Source organism: Nuphar pumila, chromosome 3, assembly GCF_984573655.1.
Source record: "Nuphar pumila chromosome 3, dmNupPumi1.hap1.1, whole genome shotgun sequence".
Classification (NCBI taxonomy): Eukaryota; Viridiplantae; Streptophyta; class Magnoliopsida; order Nymphaeales; family Nymphaeaceae; genus Nuphar; species Nuphar pumila.
The window spans coordinates 124,462,968-124,483,259 of NC_143251.1; the positions used below are offsets into that span (position 1 = coordinate 124,462,968).

The 20,292-nt window shown below is 39.5% G+C and overlaps 2 protein-coding genes across 3 annotated transcripts in view; both read right to left on the reverse strand.

Annotated features, from left to right (window-relative positions):
• Nucleotides 1-5,621: 5,621 nt before the first annotated feature.
• On the reverse strand, nt 5,622-9,414 carry LOC149843611 (alpha/beta-Hydrolases superfamily protein). The gene is made up of 5 exons (XM_090000940.1): nt 8,715-9,414; nt 7,937-8,437; nt 7,671-7,730; nt 6,942-7,358; nt 5,622-6,035 (listed from the first exon to the last, which is right to left on the reverse strand). Exons 1-5 carry the CDS (start codon nt 9,363-9,365, stop codon nt 5,622-5,624), a joined length of 2,043 nt encoding a protein of 680 aa, XP_089857066.1. The 5' UTR covers nt 9,366-9,414.
• Nucleotides 9,415-18,670: 9,256 nt separating this feature from the next.
• LOC149843612 (uncharacterized) overlaps nt 18,671-20,292 on the reverse strand; it is a 31,072-nt gene continuing 29,450 nt past the window's right edge. Inside the window, exons 6-7 of one of the 2 annotated variants that reach the window (XM_090001879.1) lie at nt 18,957-19,443; nt 18,671-18,855 (exon numbers count right to left, since the gene is read on the reverse strand). In XM_090001879.1, coding sequence (XP_089858005.1) covers nt 18,964-19,443 — 480 coding nt within the window. In that variant the 3' untranslated portion in view covers nt 18,671-18,855; nt 18,957-18,963. Of the gene's footprint in view, nt 19,444-20,292 lie in introns of both variants that reach the window. The other variant, XM_090001878.1, reaches the window with a different exon arrangement.

Consider the following 20,292-nt stretch of genomic DNA (forward strand, 5'->3'; position numbering starts at 1 on the left):
TATACACAATGGTCTAGACTATTTACTTCATAACCCAATTTAGTTATAACATTATTAAAAGTCAAATATCATTGTCTTGGTGACTGCTTAAGTTCATACAAGCATTTATTTAACTTGTATACTTTATCCTCTTGGCCTTCAATTTCAAAACTTTTTTGTTGATGCATGAAAATTCTTTCATTTAGTTTACTATTTAAAAAGGTCATCTTCACATCTATTTGATATAGGTCAAGATTAAAATAAGCTACCAATGCCAAAATGATACGAATAGATGCCAATTTGGCTACATGAGAATAAGTTTCTTTATAATCAATCATTTCTCATTGAGAATAACCTTTTGCTACTAATTTTGCCTTGAATATATCAATAGATCCATTTGCCTTGAGCTTTTTCTTGAGAACTCACTTACTACCAATTGCCCTATATCCACCAGGTAAAGTGGCTAGTTCCCAAACTTCATTCTTTGTTAGGAGTTCAACTCATCTTTCATTGCTTTCTTCCATAGTTCAGACTCATTAAAAATAATTATATCTTCAAAACTCAAGTTGTTAAGAGTTTCACCCAAATCTATGGAATAACATAATTTCTTACTCAAGAATGTATAATAATCATTCAAATAGGATGTAGGAGTTCTTGTTCTTTTCTATCCAATTACTGGTTGTGAATTTTGCTCATTATTCACAACTAGATCGTTATACTCTAACTCTTGACTTGGTACCCTAGGATTATTTATGATATCAAGAAAGACACCTTCATCTTCAAGATTAAAATTATTTTCTTGAGTTTTCAAGAATTATACCTCTCTACTCTCTATAAATCCTTTTTGAAGATTATATAGTCGATATCCCTTTAAGTATCCCATGAAGATGCATTTGATAGTTTTGTTATCTAACTTATCTCTCATTTGACTAAGAATCAACACATGAGTAAGTGACTCCCACTTTCGCAAATGAATCAAGTCTGGCTTTTTATCAATCCATAATTCATGAGGAGTAAGTTCTATAGCCTTAAAAGGAACCTTATTTAGGATATATATAGTAGTGCAAATTGTTTCTCCCCAAATTTTTGTGAAAAGATTTGCATGTGCCAATATGGACCTTGTCATATTTATTAAGGTTTTATTCCTTCGTTCTGCTACATCATTCTGTTGTGGTGTATAAGGCATAGTTGTATGAGAAGTTATATTATTATCAATGCAGAAGGTCTTAAACTCATAAGAGTTCTATTCATCTCTATCAAATCTAATAATTTAAATTTTTCTTTCTAGTAATCCTTCAACTTCATTTTTATATGCCTTAAACTTTTTTAGAGCTTCAGATTTCTTAGAGATTAGGTATATGTAGTCATACATTGAGTAGTATCTATAAATGTGATGAAATATGATTTTCTTTCATGTGTTTCTATTGTTAAAGGCCCACAAATATTTGTGTATACCAAAACTAGTAAGTCACATGGCCTATTTCTCTTAGAAAAAGGTTTTCTAGTCATTTTACCTGATATGCATAGTTCATATTTTTCAAACTCTACATTTTTAAGAGAATATAATAATCTCATATGAATTATTTTTTTTATTTTATTGATATTTACATGCTTTAACCTTGAATGCCATAAATATGCATCAATATTAAATGCACAATCAATATAACTAAAAATATTTATTGTATTATTTATACAAGGAGTTACATTAAGATGAAAGATACCATGGTCAGCATCATAGCGACTCATGTGTTTCACTTTTTCATCTTTCTCAATAGTAACCTTGTCACCCCATAAACGAATTTCGAAACCCTTTTTAGCAAAATCTTTCACTGCTAAAAGATTCATTCTCATGAAAGGTATATAAAGTACATTTGTTAGTAGGAGACTGGTTCCTTTTACCCGAAGCCTGTAAGTCTTTATCCCGACCATATCACTATAGGTGTTATTTCTTATATATATCTTATGATATCCAGGCTTTAATTTATTCATCTTCACAAGTTCTTCCTTTGTCTTAGACACATGTCGTATCGCCCATGAATCAATCTACTACCTTGAGATATCACTATCTTTGATCAATGATTCAGACACAGTGCATACTAATTCTCATTCTTCATTTACTTATTTCATGTATTCTCTTTCCTAATTTTATTTGGGCAATTATTCTTGAAATGCCAAATTTTTCTATAAGAGAAACATGCTACCCTAGTTGCAGTCTTGGAGTTTTTTATCTGCATTGGATGCTTCTTATTGAATTTATTCTTCTTAAATTTCTTGAAGAATGTGCCTTTAGGCTTGAACTTATGAGAGGTTGTCGAGAAGGATTCTTGAATATTCATAACTTCTCCTATCCTATCTTTTAACATATGCTTTTGCTCAAGAGCTAATTGCAGAGGGAGCTCAATTAGAGTAAGACTTTTTTGGTTTAATCTCATAGAAATCGACACAATTTTTCACGTTAGAGGAAGGCTATTTAATATGGTGGAGATTTGCATGCGCTCAAGAATATCATTTCTTTTTATGGCTAAGTCCTTAGCCATTACTAGTATTTAATTCACATGATCGACCACGTTGTCTGACTCTTTCATCCTAAAAGAGTTGTATTACTCCAGAAGAAGTTGAATGTGGGTTTTTGAAGTCATATCATACTTCTTTCTGACTTCTTTCATCATTCTCTTCACATTATCAAAATCTTCAAACACTCAGATAAGGTCATCTTGCATAAATGTTAGAAGAGTTGCTCGAGTAAGTTGATCGTCTTCAATAAACTTATTATAAGTTTTCTTCTATTTTCACTCAATTTATCAGTTAGTTAAGAATTTATATTGTTCAATACGTATAGAGTCTTGTCATGTGTTAATAATTATTTCATCTTTCTTCTTAATATTCTAAAGTTTGTCCCATTGATTTTTTTTTTTTTTTGGATAACTCAACCATGACTATTCAGTTTGCCATATTACTAAATATAAACAAATATTAGAATTAATAAAGCTTATTCCAACTAATATTTGTAAATGTAACTAGTTTTGATCCTCCTAAACTAGTTTAGCATATAATATGGTCTTTAAGTATGCAAGAAATTCATAAAAATTGTTAAATTTAAGCATTATTTAACAAAAAAAAAGTAGTAGGTAGTTTTCAGAAACTTAGAATCACTTTTCTGCAATTTCATAAAATAAAATAAGAGGTTTTATGTAAACAAAAATCACAAAAACCTATTTCTGAAACTTTATAAGTTTATCAAAAAAGATAAACCCCTTTTATGCAAATTTCAGAAAGGTAGAAGCCTTTTTAAGCAAAAACAGAAACAGAAACCTCAAAAAGAAAAATTTTAGTTAAACAGAAAGATACAACCTTTTTTTTGTAATTTCAGAAAAAATAGTTCCTTACTGTAATTATAAAATTTCTTAAGTTTAACAGAAAAAAATAAACCACTTTTCTGCAATTTCAAAAAAGATGAATACTGTTTTCTGTTTTTCAAGAAAAAAATCAACCCATTTTTCGATTTTGTAACTGAATTTTTTTATAAGATTTGTACGTTAAAAATGAAGGGAACCCGATTAGAGTTCCTTTTCATTTTTTTTTCCTTTTGTTCTGAAAAAAGAGGGGAGCCCACAGCTCTTCGTTGGAGAGGCGCTGGTTTTCCAACAAGGATTCTTCCGGCGACTTCCTCCGGCCTGTCCAGCGATGCCCAGGTAAGCAAAACACTTTCCTCCTTCTCCTTTTTTTTTTCGTTTGTCTGCCGTTGCAGATGAAACAATCGGCGTCAGTCAGGCGGAAGCACACCGCGCCTCAGGCAGGTCGATCGGTAGTCGGTCAGGCGTCAGTCCAACGGCGACACATTTGCACCAAGTCAGGTTGACCGGTGGTCGTCGCACGATGCCTCAGTCGATGAGGGGTTTTTGAGGGCTGGAGAAAATCCGGCCTCTGTCTGTCATTGCAAGCGGCCGGTCCGGCGACACCTCCTGTCAACGACGACCCGACAACACCTTCGATAAAATGCGGCCTTCGATCGAAAAAAGGTGAGCGATTTTGCGCCTCTGCTTTTGTTTTTATTATTAGTTTTTTTTTCAATGGGTTCATCTGACTCCCCTTTAGGCGTTTTCCTTTAGGTTCGAGCCCCTCAAAAGAGAGAGAGAGGTAAAAAGGGAGTCGAATCCTCTTTCTCTCACAAAATTTTTTTTTTTATTTATTTATTTATTTTTAGTCCCCACCCTCTGCCGCTACAGACGCTCTCTGGTGAGAGGAAAGATTTTTTTTTACTCTGTGACCACCAAAAATAGGATGGTCCCGTGCAGAGAGAGAAAGAGGGTCAGTACGACTGGGCCACCACCAGTGTCTGATCACCACTGGTAGTGATTTTCTTTCTCTATTCCCGAAACAAATCAAAAAACCGAAAAGGGCCGAATTCTCTTCCTATTTTTTTTATGCAAATCGGGAATGCTTGGTTAGCCGATTTGTCTAAATCATAAAAATAAAAAACTGACCTCTTGTTTTGATTTTTTATTTTTCTTTATATACCTTTTTCTAACGATGAGTCACTGCCGTCACCGACGTTCGATTTTTGTGTCAACAGGCCTGTATGCACAGACTGATTCCGGCACATGAAAAACACTTTGATACCAATGTTGGGATGTATATGCTGGAATGCCGAATTGCAACGGGGTGAAGATATCGCTGCTATACTCAAAATCATCAGGGAGTCCACACTCTCAATCCTTTTACACTGTTGAATGCTTTTAGTAAATGCAACCGCTACTTTCTATGAATTTTTTGTATGATCCCTTGTATATTCATCATACCTTTTTCATTGCGTTTATAGTTGGGAAGAGTTTTAGTTTTGAGACACCTACCCGAAAGAAATCCCTTCATCCTCTCTTTAATTTGAACATTGAGAATTTGTGACGGTTGGAATGGCCCCCCCAATAATCACCTTATGGCCGTGGCCTTACATGATTATATGAATGGATCCACGTTTAAGCATCTATAGCTTGATTTTCATTTCGAATTCACAAGGGCTTGGCTCATCTTGTAGGGGCAACTTGAGAGGATGTCATGCATCTCAAATGAACACTAATCCCATCATTTGAAATAGGATGGGTTCCATCATACATATTCAATCTTAGCCATCCAGCAGAATCATCTAGCTTGGTTAGGATTGAATGTATGATGGAACCCATCGTGTTAGCGTTCGTCTGAAACCCACAGGGAGCATCCTTTGCCTCGAAGCTGAGTCTACTCCCCTGTGGGCAAGAGGGATCTCATGGACTTTACCTACCGAAGGCCAGCCAATGTGCGGTCGGTGACCGAGGGTCTTCGCCTTTGGACTAGCAAAAAAAACAAGAAAAATCAAAGTTTGCGCCTCAAAAAGCTATGTGATCCCTGGGTGTCCAACATGACATTGTGTGGAAGACAAAAAAGCCTCATGTTTCAGAGCTCTTGAGTCGCATACGATCCAAATGGATGACAAATCAGTAATCCATTCTCAACTAGGTACAGCTTTGTGTGATCTCAACATACATGTTAATCGACTTGACCAAACATGTCCTCCTTAGCACTTTAATGCCAAAACATGTTATTTTGAACGATCATGGCTTCCTCATGAACAAATGAAAGTAAGAAGGTACCGATAAGGTGCGCGATAACTACCGAGCCTCCACTCCAATGGCAACCTCACTGGGCTGTGGCAAAGACAGTGGCAGGCTAAGCGAGCAAGGTCTTAGGTGAGGCCACAAATCATGCTTCTCTTGCTCCATCAACAACAACCTACGCGTTTGCTTCTGCTGCTGTACAATGTCATTGACTGCTGTCAAGTAATTAGCAGACTCATGATCCCTGAGTATAGACCCTTCTGATCCATAAGCCTTGGGGTCACTAAGAATCTCCAAGGGGTGTGGTGAATTGAGGAAAGCACGCAAGGCACTTGCAAACTGCCTACGTCCAAGAGCTGACCGAAGCTTATAAAGGGCGCTTCCATATGGAAGCAAGGGGTGCGGTGGAGAGAGGGTTTCATCTGGCTGAAGGATAAGCAAGTCGCCTATTGGAGTATATAACAATTTCTGCAGTCCAAAAAAATGAAGACAGAAAAAAATATGAGTGCTAGTCATATATTATTAATGAAATAAACGTGATAGAAAGAGGAAATTTCTCTTTCTTTTGAGCATACTGGGGTCGCCAGAGGAACATGGTCAGTGTCTAATTTGTGCAAGAATTACCCGTTCATTTAAAATCAGACCATTTGACGCAGATTTTAGAAATTTTTATTTTTCTTGTGCAGAATAAGAAAACTTTATTTGTTTGAAAAGAAGAAGAATAAAACTTTATTAATGCTAGAAAGAATCCTTTTATTTTAAGAAATTAAAAACTTCCGATCACCACCACCTAAATTCTTTCTGTATTGGAAGGTACAAAGAATTAATTGCTGGTGATAGAAAGTTGGGTGATGAGTAACTCTAACAAGACAGTACACCACCAACAGGAACAAAAGTAAAGTGCTTTAGAAAGCTTTAATTTCAACACAACTGCACATGCGTTCATGTGAATGTGTGGTCATATCTAGTCACAGATTCATGCTACTGTAAACTATATCACATAGCCACAAATAAAAAATAAATACTGTAAATTATATCACATAGCCACAAATAGAAAATAAATAAAGCTCCCACAAAGGCCGTTCAATCAAGCTACACCAGCATAAGATATGAGACTGTTAAACAAATGACAATAAAGGATACCGAGGTGGTTACCCACGTGGTCAGCGGGGTTCTGTGTCAAGCTTAAGGCCAGGAACGAATCCCGCTGGCGCATGGGGGCTGCCTTTGCTTTATCACAGTTGGGGCACGTAAAGCTGGGTGGTGGTGGTCCTCAATCCAGAGTTATACCTTACAGAGGAGCGGGCCCATTAAGTGACCCGGTTCTCGGGGAGGGTTTTCCAAAAAAAGATACTAAGATGGGATTTTACTTACGTCCGCACCGAGACAAGGGTGGTGCCGGAAGCTGGCGCTGAGACGTTTGAGAAGCACAGCCACACGGTCGGGGTATCGGCAAGAGAAGGCTCGGGGGACGATATCCCGGTGCATAATGACCGAATGCACGTAAGAATCGGTCAAGCCCAGCTTGTACAGCACTCGGTTCCCACCGCAGAAGACGAAGGGGGCGCCAAAGGTGACGACAGGCAGCAGAGACGACGGGGCAACCACTTCCCTCTCGAGCAGCATGAGACTGACCAGCAAAGAGAGGCTTCCCCCCAAGGAGTGGCCTGTGAATCGGAATCTTGCTTTGTTGCCGTGCTGTCTTTGGTACTCCATTACTTCCGGCATGAATTGGTCGTATATTCCCTTTGCAGCTTCATAGATCCCTCGATGAACCAGAACGTCCATTCCCTTTTCATGGACTCGGAGTTAATAAAAGATTCACTTTCTAGCTAAAGCGTCAATACTCTTTTATCAAAATGGAATCGAATCTGTCCTTTGATTTCAGAGATGATTCAGCCCCCTACTGGATGGCCTGAGTCAGCTGTATGCAGGTTGAATCGGGTCTGAACGTTCTATATTTTTTACTTTTTCCAATTTAAAAAGAATCAATTTGTTCCAATAGATGGATTTAAAACGATTCGATTCTATTGGACCAACCAACTTAGAGTTTTTCGGAAAACCGATTCGATTAAGAAACCGATCCTGACAGCAGTAACGTACCTCGAATGTTGTAGGCTCGAAGAGGAGGTTGGCCTGCCACGACGACAATGAGTCCGATCCCTGTCACAATACCCATTGTCGTCAGAAATCAGAATAGAATCGGCCATCTCAGAATCGAATCGAATCAAATCGTCCTAAATAAGTAAACAGGCCTTTTCATTTTTTATTTAAAAAAAAAAAACTTATAATCATAAAAATAATAACAACCAATCGGGTTGGATCTTAGAGATCCATTTACAATTTGGATCAATGGTAAGGGCTTTCACCTGAATGACGAAGCAGCGAGTGAGGGTGGCGGGGTCGTCGCAGATGAACCACCCGCAGGGCGACGTGTGCGGAGAGCGCAGATCCTTGGCCGCCTCCTTCTTCGCCCCCTCCTCCGCTGCCACCACCGCCGTCACCGTCGATGCTGCCACGTAAGCGGCCATCTCCGACTTGTAGGGCCCAGGGTTCGGAAACCCCTCTTGACGACCACAAGCCTGGCCCACGTCCCGGTGGGCCCCGGACGCGAAGGGAACCAAGCTCATCGTCCGAGCACGAACGTAGGAAGCAGCTGCAGCGGCGATCTCGTACGCCACCGATGTCCGAGTCGCCCTCTTCGTCTCACACTCCGCCCGTATCGCCGACTCGTTCTCAGCCTCCCCGTTTCCTGCGTCTCCGTCCTTCTTCTTCTTCTTCTTCTTCTTTGCTTTGGTTTTGGTTTGGGCTTTCTTTTCCAGGGAAGAGGTAACGTAGCTCAGCCTGTGGCTCCTCCACAGTTCCTCTCTCTGCAAAAGAGAAGAAAAAAAAAGGATCAAAATACGCCCTCTATTACGGAAATACACCAAACTAAATCAATGAGATGCAGCATTCTACGTTTTTCTTCTTTCCATGACAATGAACCCATTAGAATTGGCCCCATTCTATATTGCTAAAACTTGAGATCCAGTGACTGTGTCCCACATTGCAGCTCCATGCTCAATCAGAGCACCTACTGAAATTAGTCCTACTGTTGCGAGAGCATCTTATCCTTATTTCCTACACGCTAAGGCGAAGAGTTGTTACCTTGATTTCCAGGATGGTATAAGCCTGGTAACAGAGAGAAGCCAGCTGAGCCAAAGTCTCTGTTTCCTCCAACGGGGCTCGAACGAGGAGCCTCGAGAACGACTCCGCGTCGTGCTCGTCATCGGCGGGTCCGCCCTCCAACTCCGCATCCGAACCCACTGAACAGCATCCATCATGACAGGAATCACCCTCGTCGTGCGCCTGCGCTTTTTCTTCAACACCAGACCTCCCCTTCCTTCCGTCCTTAGTCTCCCCCTCCTCCACCACCACCACCGCCGCCTCCTCCTCCTTCCGGCCCTTCCAATACCTCCTCAGCTCCAGCAACCTCTCCATCCAATTCACCCTCTCCGACCTCTTCCTCGCCTCCGGCACCTCCTCCGCGTCGGCGATCCCTTCTTCTGGCTTCTCCACGAAGAACCGAACCGTGTTGGTGAGAACCGAACCGGTAATATAGAGCGGGAGGAACCCTAGCGATTTCAGCGAGGTGGACGAGCTTTTCAAGTGGGTCTCGCTCGGCGAAGGCGATGATGCCCAGTTGTTGGTAGGCAGAGAAGAGTGTATCTGCGGGTCGGAGATGGATCTTCGCATCTTGCAATGGTCTCTCATGCCTTTGCCCACAATGACGGGGTTAGGGATGGTACTGGCCGCCATTGCTGGGTATGTGGAAGCACAATCGAAGATCCCCAAGAAGACACCAAAAGGATCAACGATCGATATGCCCCCACCCCCTCCTTTACCCTTCGCCTTCACCGTTCACTTTTAATTTATTTTCCCCCTTCATCCTGCAAAGGAAGGGAGAGGATGAGCAAGTTTGGTTAAACAATGTACAGAATGAGAGCTACCGTTTTATATTTATATATATGGAAATGAAAACCTACTAAATGCAAAACCTACTAAATGAAACATATTGCATTTTTTTTTTAATACGGACCCATAGATGTGTTCAGCAGGATTGATTTACTTAAAATGCATTTTGGATGAAAAAAATGGTATTTGATGTCTCAAAAATTTATGAAAATGGTAGGTGGTTGATTTTTGAAACACTATAAAAATCTATCCATGCATCCCAAAATGTTCCAAGAAGTGATTACTATAAAAACAGCCATATAAACCACATAGATCACATCTGTATATTCAGAATTTTGAAAAAACGCCAAAAATTCATGAAAATCCAATGTCGGTTTTGTATTTGTTTGACCGATGGAGGCTGACTTTGTTGGAAACTGCTGAGGCCGTTCGGGGGTATAAGAGACGAAATCCAGAGAGGTTCGCTCCGACTTTGCCTCTTTAAAGAACCCCGTTTTTTTTTCTGGGTTAGTTGGGAAGGTTGTTGCAGGAAATGTGGTTCATGAAAAAAAAAAAAAAACTTTGCAAATCATGCACGTCTGTTGAATGGGGTACATGAAGTAAGGAGAGCTTTTAGGTGAGGCTAATTTCGTCATATTGGTCGGAATGAATTTCCTGGATCTTGGGACGGATCTGGAAGCCCCAACTTGGGATCCTCTCGGCTTGGTGGCCCCGAGATACCAAAATACTGAACTTAAAAAGTCAAAAATATTACGTGCATGACATCATCAAGAATCTTGCGACGTCACGTTAAGACTATGCAACAGAGAGAAAACGGATTGTGAAAAAAAAAATGAGGGGTAACTCTGGCACTCCACTTTTTTCATGAAAAAAAAAAAGTTATTTACAAAGTAACGCCTAAATTTTCAAGTATTTCAAAAATACCCACATTTTGAAAATTTTGCAACAATACACAAACTTTGTTATAAAAAATTCCAGGGACCATTGAATTTAATAAGAAGCCTCAAATATTAATGCCATTCATAAATTTTATTGATCACTTTTTTTCTCTCTTCTCCTCCAAACTTCGAACTTTCCTTTAAGTTAAAACAAATTTGTTGTGGCATGGGGATGATAATAAACTGAAAAACAATAAAGTAAAAATTTAAGGAAAGAATATATTAAATCAAAACCCCACTTAATTCATAAACCTTGTTAACATATAAAACCAAAGAGTATATCCTAATTGTGGGAGGGCAAGAGGGTAAAATAGCTTATCAGTAACTGCAGTAAAGAAGTTTGTTCAAAAACAAACAAAAAAAAAGTTTGTTCTCGATCATACTTTTCGAAACTCTCCTAATTTTAACTGAGCCAAAAAGTTGGTTGCCATTTGGAAATTTTTCCCAAGAAAAATAAATGGCAAAGCCTCTGTTTGGTGAAATACCGTTGATCCATCAATGGTTTCCTTGTGCTTCACCTAACCACCTCCTGTACGCCAAACATGAGAGAGAGAGAGGGAAAGAGAAAGAGATTCCTCCCTTCTTGCGCCAAGCTGTCCCCGTTTGCCGTGTCCACCATGGAAACGCTACTCTGATCGATACCCCGATCGCTCAGTGGAAACGACGAAACTGACCTTGATCTTCATCAGAATTTAACATAATAATGAATCAGTGAGATGAAGTTTATCAGAAGAGGATCGATTGTGAGGGAAAGAGGAGAACTTGACAAGAAGATGAGATCTTGTAAGCGAAATACGGGTAAAAGGTTGTTTAAAGATTCCGAACACCTGATGACTTGGATCGGATGTGCGAAAGTCGCCGGAAATCGAGTTTTTGAAGCAGTCTTCAAACGCGATCTCTTCGTTTTCGTCACTGAGATTCCTGGTTACAGCCGACGCCGATGGCTCGCATTCTTTCTTCGAAGTTGAAGAAAGGAAGAGGTGACTCGAAATCTCGCCAGGTGACCGCCCGGCTTCAGATGCAGCCCGTCACGATCGGTACACTGATCCAAGCTTTCCCGAAATTACACGGACAAGGATAGACTTGTCCAACCGCTTACAGTCCAAATCAATGTGATCTGCACGTTCCCGGACATATAAAAAATCAAACAAAAAAAAATTGCAACCGAAGTCCGTGTTTGGCAACCTGACTCTCTCAACGCCGTCCATCCGAAACACAAATGGTATCGAAAGAAAGAGTGGAGTCCAGTATTTTGATTCATAAAGATTTGGTTGCCGTTCATCTTGAGATCAACGGCACAGATATCACTCTGACCTGATCCCTTTTCGGATTGGATGGTTGCTATCAAGGTCAGACCAAAGTTGCCAAAGTCCTAATGCGATGTAACAAGATGCTTGGTGATTTTCTTTAAAAAAAAAAAAAAATTTGCTTGATGATGGCATATACGTAATATTTTTTACCTTTCTAGGTTGGGGGAGGAACTTGAAAAGTTTGATCTCTGGCGTTGATACCAAGGAAGGAGGAAGTGCATGAGACTGGACTCGCACCAACTTGACACGTTCGCCTCAGCAGGTTTGGCCAACGTGATGCAGTCACCTGCTGTCCGTACTACAAGGTTTGACTGTCTACTTTCTGTTTTATTGGGAGGGCAGATCAGTTCTATGGGACCTTAGATGCCGTCCATCGTTAAGATGAACGGCACTCAAAAGTTTTTAAAAAGAATGGCCCCCACTTATATGGCTTCCACACAAAAAATTGGATGTAGTTTATATTTTTTTATATTAACGACAACAAACACAACAACTACGCCTTCATCTCAAAATAACTGGGGTCGACGATACTAACTAAAAAAAAAATCATTTTGGGTCTTCCACATGAATTTTTCTCCTCCAATCATTTATATCTAATGTCATATCCTCGATGAGGTTCAAAGCATTCATATCTTTTCCTATCATCTCCATCCAAGTCTTCTTAGGCCTACTCCGACCTCTTTTAACTAATATATTTTTTTATTTCTCCGTCCTTCTAACTGGAGCATCATTAGGCCTTCGCCGAATATGTCCAGACCACTATAAATGATTCTCTCTCATCTTATTTTCAATGAATGCAATGCCTACCTTCTTACTTATCTTCTCATTTTGAATCTTATCTTTTATTGTATTTTCAAGCATCCATCTAAGCATACGCATCTCAGTTACACTCATTTTTTGAATATGATGTCTCTTGGCAGCCCAACATTCCGTACCATATAGTAACGCAGACCTAATTGTCGTCCAATAAAACTTTTTCTTCAACCGCAATAGCATTCTACGATCGCAGAACACTCCAGTTGCACTTTTTCATTTCATCCACCCAACCTTTATCCTATAATTTACATCTCCATCAATTTCTCCATACTTTTGAATGATAGATCTCAAATATTTGAAACAGTCATCCACCAGTATTTCTTGCTCACCAAGTTTCACTACACTCCCATCACTACTTCGTTGCTTACTAAACCGACATTCCATATATTTGGTCTTACTCTTACTCAACGTAAAACCTCTTGCTTCCAATGTCTGTCTCCATAATTCTAACTTAGCATTAACCCTAGCTCTAGACGCATCAATCAAAACAATATCATCAGCAAACAACATACACCACGGCATATTTTCTTGAATTGATTTCATAAGCTCATCAATCACTATAGCAAATAGGAAAGGGCTTAATGCATATCCCTGATTAACCCAACTGTTATAGAAAAATTGTTTGTCATCCCTCCACAAGTGTGGACATTGGTTACCACTCCTTCGTACATATCTTTAATTATACTAATGTACTTGAGAGAAACACCTTTCTTTATCATTGTCTACCAGAGAACATCTCTAGGTACTCTATCGTATGCCTTCTCCAAATCAATAAAAACCATATGCAAATCTTTGTTTCTCTCTTTATATCTCTCAATAAGTTGTCTAAGAAGATGTATAACTTTCATAGTTGATCTTCCAGGCATAAAACCAAATTGATTCTCCGATATCATGACAACCTTCCTCAACCTATACTCAATCACCCTCTCTCAAAGTTTCATAGTGACTCATGAGTTTTATACCACGATAGTTTGTGCAATCTTGTATATCACCCTTATTCTTATATAGAGGCACCAAAGCACTCTTCCTCCACTCATTAGGCATCTTATTTGTCTGCCAAATCTTGTTAAAAAGATTTGTCAATCATTTTAAACCTTTCTCACCAAAGCATTTTTAAGCCTCGATAGATATACCATCTGGGCCAAGTGCCCTTCTTGATTTCATTTTCTTCAAAGCCTGTGTAATTTATTTCTTTTAAATCTTGCGCATGAAGTCACGATTCATCTCATAAAAAAGAATGAAAAAGTCTCCAAAATCCTGAGCATGACTTTTATTCATGAATCTTGCGCATTAACGACATAAGCAATTTAAAAATGAATCGCTAAGATTCGTTTAACACATGAAGCTTTCTTTTATTTTATTTTTTAAAGGCAAGTTGGGTGTTCCGAACCCTCATGTTTTTACATTTTGATTACCTGAAGCTACGTTGCGGGGGCCTTAGCTTTTAAGCCCGTATTACTGAGTTAGGCTGAGTTACAGCTAGGTTAAAGGAAAAACATAGCAGAGGGCTGCATCTGCTATATTAAAAACTTTTATCCTTCGTGTTGTACGAGTTCTCAAAACTATATTGCAGAAAATATATAGCAAAGATGAGGAGCTTTGGGGTTGACAGACAAACCACGGGAGTGGTGTCCGCCTTTAGAAGTTTTGTGATTTATATATTTTTAAATTGATGTATTGGTCGGGGTCTTGCTTAACCCAGCTTGATTATCCAAAAAAAAACAAAAAAGCAAGCTGGGATAGGCAGACGCACCAGTTATACAATCATACCATTGGGATTTGAACCTGCAAAAATCCAAACACAGGCGAGGTACACTCACTGCTCCTACCCGACAACCGGTGCCCCCATTGGTAAAACAAGAAGCTTTTGATGATTCTTATGTGATGTTAATTTTGATGATGGATGGCATCCAAAGTTTTTTTAACACTTTTCAGTTCAAGGTCTCTTTGAAACTAATCCACGAACAGCCCATTCTCATGTCAGAGCCAGACCCAAATCCAAACCATGGTGAACCCCACCCTCCCTGACCCTAGGCCAAACAACACCCTACAATATACCAAATATTCAATACTTAAAAACCAATAACTATATTCCTAAGGTTGATGCCTACTGTTTTTTACCATGTTGAAGACATTCAAATACCAAATTTTCAATACTAGAAAACAAATAAATCCTAAGGTTGATGCCTACTGTTTTTTACCATGTTAGAATACATTCATGAGGTCAAAACAACCTCTTCCTATGAGTTTCAACTACGGGTTCCTTACTTACGAGAGTGGGTAATACTATATCATTAGGGATGTCAATTGTTTGATATTCAGCTCGGTTTAGTTGGAATTAGTAAACCAAAACCATATCAAGTATAATCATAAGTGGATATGGTTTAGAGTTTTTACACTGAACTCCATGAATATCTGAATCCAATTACATGTAAAAAACATATTTCGTATATATTCAGCCAAACACCTGATTATTTCAATCTGGCCCGAAACCAAACCGTTTTCATCCTTAGACCCAATGACAGCTTTAGACTAAAAAGTAGCCTTACATCAAGCTGAGATCAGTGCAGTTGAAGGCAGACTTATAAGCCGTTAGAAAGACTGACGGTGCTGAAAAAACCTGCAAGGTACCAAGGCCAACAGTGTAAAACCCCGAGGCTGCCCCCGGCCAACAGATAGGATGTGTGGAGCCTTGTGGGCATAGTTGTCAGACCCATTGACTCAAAAATTGGTTGTACTCCAACTGGTGAATTGGCCAATTATTTTGCCCTTTTTTTTACATATTAAGCTGACCCACCTAATGATATGTGCGGAGCTCTGTGGGTATAGTTGCCGAACCCGTAACTCAAAAATTGGTTGTGCTCCAACTGGTTAATTGACAAATTAATTTGCATGATTCAATATATATATAAAGAGAGAGAGAGAGAGAAAGGATTAGCTACGTACAGAAGCCTATCGGTACTGAATAGGGTAGGGGTGGCCAAACCTGACACGACCTGAACCCGTTTAATAAACGGGTCGACCCACCTAACCCATTTATTAAACGGGTCAGGTTCGTGTTAGGGGTATGCCAACCCGGCTGACCCGTTTAATAAACGGGTCGGGTTCGCCTCTTTACCCTAATTCAAGTCCTTCACTTCGCTCTTCTTCACACCCTAATCCTCTACCCCTCTCTCCTTCTCTGTGTGCAGGACCTCTCTCCGTAGGCCATGGCCAGTTGCCACCGTCCCGTTCGCCTCCTCTTTCGCCGCTCTGGCGTTGTTCGAAGGCCTAAGGCCCTCGTGGGTTAGGGTTTCGTCCCTCAGCCACGGTGGTCTAGCGCTGGAGAAGTCGACCTCCGGGAGACTCTTCGTGAGGTCAGCAACCACCTCTCTCTGTAGGCCATGGCCACCGTCCCGTTCGCCTCCTCTTCCGCCGCTCTGGCATCGTTCGAAGGCCTGAGGCCCTTGCGGGTTAAGGTTTCATCCCTTAGCCACGGCGGTCTAGCGCTGGAGAAGCCAACCTCCGGGAGACTCTCCGTGAGGGCAGCAACCACCTCTCTCTGTAGGCCATGGCCACCGTCTCGTTCGCCTCCTCGTCCGTCGCTCTGGCGCCATTCGAAGGCCTGAGGCCCTCGTGGGTTAGAGTTTTGTCCTTCAGCCACGATGGTCTAGCGCTGGAGAAGTCGGCCTCCGGGAGACTCTCCGTGAGGGCAGGAACCGACGTCGCGCCCAAGGTATTTGGAGTTCTCTCCCCAACCCATTTACCCGATCCGACCTATTTATTAAACAGGTTAGGCGGGTCATGTCAAGTTACCCGTTTAATAAATGGGTCAGGTTCGTGTTTGTCACAGCCGACCCGTTTAATAAACGGGTCGGGTTCGTGTTGAGGTATGCTGACCCGCCAACCTGACCCGATTGCCACCCCTAGAATAGGGGGCTTCCGAGTTGTTTTTCCCAAATCTAACCACGCAGTGTTTGGCATGATCGATTTGCTAGAAAATGACACTTAGATCATGTTTTTTATAAAAAAAAAAAAAACATGATATTTAATCTTTGAATATTTATGATATTTATAAAAAATTTACACATCCAATTTTCACACCTTATAAAAACTCACTTGTACGTCGGAATCAAATGATGCAAGAGTCCATTATTATAAAATGAAACACAAAGAACACATTTGTATGGTCAAATTCGAGAAAAACATGAAAAATAACTCTTCAAAAGATCATAAGCAGTTGTAGGCATGGATCGGTATACGCAACTACTATCTATTCACACACACACACACATACACACACACACATATATATATATATATATATATATATATAGAGAGAGAGAGAGAGAGAGAGAGAGAACTGAGCATATTGGTCTCTTTTCTCGTTCTGTCTCATTAGGCCCCATAGTTTGAATTGACTCTTGGATCATGTTTTTTTGACAAAAAAATGTATTTCTATGAGCCAAAAAAATTTGATGCCTTTATAGCCATTGATTTTGGATCACTGGAAAAATTGATATATAGGTCAGATTTTGATAAGATTATGGTGATCCAAAAGCCAGTTAACACTAAACAAAACCTATTGATCACATCTATGGTGTTAGATATGAGAAAAAATACCAAAAACTATGATTTTTGAAGTGACCTAGCGGGGCAAAAAAATACTATATATATATATGTGTGTGTGTGTGTGTGTGTGTGGTTAATATACCATTAAACTAACTGTGTTTAACATTAGATAGATTCACCTTGTAAAAATGATTAAAATACACTTTAAACATTGATATTTTATGAAATGCATGACTACTTTTTAAGCATTAGAGGTCTTTTGAACTCTGAGAGAATTGAAAAGTCAAACACTTTTTTTTAAAAATTAACTTTATGAATCCACTAAATTTATTTTTTAACCTAAAAAAGTAATAATATATTTTCAAAAATATTACTTTTAAAAATTATTTTAGTCATTGAATTCATCCAATGTTAAACACAACTAGTTTAATGTTAGATTAAACCATATTTACATATAAAGAATAAATAAATTATTTATTTATGTATTTAAAAATGCATGTGAGAACATGGATAATTCTATCCCCAAAGAAGTCAGGTCACTTGTTAAGACTCTTTAAAAAGTATTTAATTTTAGGTATTTTTTCTTGATATGAACCAGTTGATATGTTAATATGTACTTTTTTTTATTTATAACCCAAAGAAATGGCACTTGACAGGAAGACCTGGTCGCGCTGGCTCAATCAGACATACCTACGGTTGTCGTACCAGCATCCTAAAACCCTGCCCTAGGGCCTATGCTACACATTGACTTGGGCAGAGGGATGACCAGAACCTTGCAATGTCAGTTGTTTCTTTCAAAACAAATCTGAGCGTTTGAGCATGAAAAGTACATCATCTAAGACGTGTTTTATATTGAGTAAAATATGGTCAAAGCATCTATTGGTTAAGATCAAGGAAAAACACGTGGAACTATGATTTTTGAAGTGTGTAATGATTGAGGAGAGAGAGAGAGAGAGGGGGCCATTCATTAGGACCCCATTTTGATGTGGACACATTAGATCCTCTCCCAAAAAAAAAAACCATAGTAACAGGTGGTTTTGCTTAGTCAAAAAAAACATAGTACCATGCGTTTCCATGGATCACGGTATCCTCTAATGAATTAGTGTGCTCCCCTGAAAGAACATTTCTGACAAACGCTTGAGGATCGGATACTGGATATGCAGTGTAGCATTTAACTGAAACGGAATCATATGTCATTTACTTGACAGAGTAAGAGCAGAGAAAGAGAGTCCTCTGAAGAAGGGTTCATCATGCAGTGAGTTTAACAAAAAAAAAAAAAGAGGGAAAAGCATTGGTTGTCAACTTAAGGATAACATTACTATTAGTAATTTTTAATTTTACAGACCAACAGGGCTCCGCGTGGTTGGTAGGAGCTGTCAGTGCACGTCTCCCTGTGGTGGGACGTTGCCGGTTCAAAACCCCAGTGGTATGTTGAATAATAACTGGTGGGGGTCTGCCTAACCCCAGCTTGCCTTTCAAAAAAAATTTTACAGGCACAGAAACGATTCTTTAATGGAAGCAGGCACTATTTCGGTTAACCACAAAAAGTGAGGCATGCTTTCTAGTCATGGCAAAAATTGGTAACCCTAAGCAAAGAAATGCAAAATTGTTCAACAGCCAAGGTTCACATAAAGCCACATAATGAAGGACCTATCACCTAATCATTTCATGAATAAACTTTGTATCCTTGTATGATAAATAAGCCATCTGCCCTATCACCTGATAAATAACAACCAAAACAATAGCATCTTAATATTGAGAAAAGAGAACATAACAAAAAATGGAAAAGGAGAAAGCTCTTTTACCAAAGATTTTCATACTTTTTTGCTAATCTTTCCAGTTATTACGCCAATCATCTTTGTTGTTAGAACGCCTAGATGCAAGGTTCTTAGATGAGAAACTCTGGGCTGGCTTTGAAGATGTTACTGGAGCCTCTTCATCATCCCAGTTATCACCCCAATTGTCATCCCATCCATCAACGTTTATAGATTCTGTTCTCCCTCCACTTGAAATTGGCAACTCTGTGTCCAACTGTTGGTACTTAATGTTGCTTCCACTGTCAAGCCTTCCCCGCAGTCTAAAGAACATCCAGCCTCCACAAATGAGCACTGCAGCAACCAACGATAAGTACATGATAAAATTTGGTGTTATCATTTTGATGTAAGGGTATTGTCTTGAAGATGGACGTCTGCTGATTTCATTGAGAAATATGCCCCGGAGGTCGAGAGCACACCTGCCATCTCCAGATGTCAGCAACAATATTGTGTTGTGGACGTCGGTGTCATTGTTTCCCAAGGAAACAGTCACCTGAACAAGACAAATGCAAGAAAAGGTTCAACGGATAGAAGGGTCACAAGAGTCTCCTATGTTTTATCTTTGTTTTTTAATGGCAACCAAGGGGATCACCCACTCAAGAGCAATAAGCACACTCGAACAAATAATTAAAGTCCTGGCATTAAAAAATGAGAAAACCTAAATCTATTTCAGTCTATCATAATCAAAAAAAGAAATACAAGGACTAATAGAAATATATGAAAAACCATGGGCTTCATGCAGTTAGCACTAATCTGTTTAGGAGCCTTGAATTGGAAGTGTGTTGCAGTTTACCCAACTCTGCCTGTCACATGGATGTGTCTGTGGATATGAGGGACACCGCCATTTTTGCCATGTTTCTAATATGACATGTAAGGAGATACAGAACACTAGTCAAAATAAAGTATCCATGTGAAATAGGATCATACTGCTGTAGATACGGGGAGACACATTTTTATCATGTTTCCAATATGACTAATATATAAGGGCACATGGAACGGAAGCCAAAATGGAGTATCCGTGTGATATAACCCTGTCTTGTTTGGGAGCAGTGCATTGTGGTTTTCCCAACAGCCTCTACTGTTTGGGAGCAATAGGGCTGTCAAAGCACCGTGTTAGGGACATAGTTGACAACCAGAACACCACATTTCAACACCACTGACGAGGATTTTTTTGGCAACTCCATCCCTTACACCACATTTTGACCACGTCATATTTTAGCAAAATTATATTTTGGCAAAACTACATCTTGGTAAGAAATGGAAACTGTGCTTCCATCGCAAAGCAAGGTTCCCAAACAGAACCTTAAAAAGGAATGCTCCATTAAGATGGTAGAAATACAAC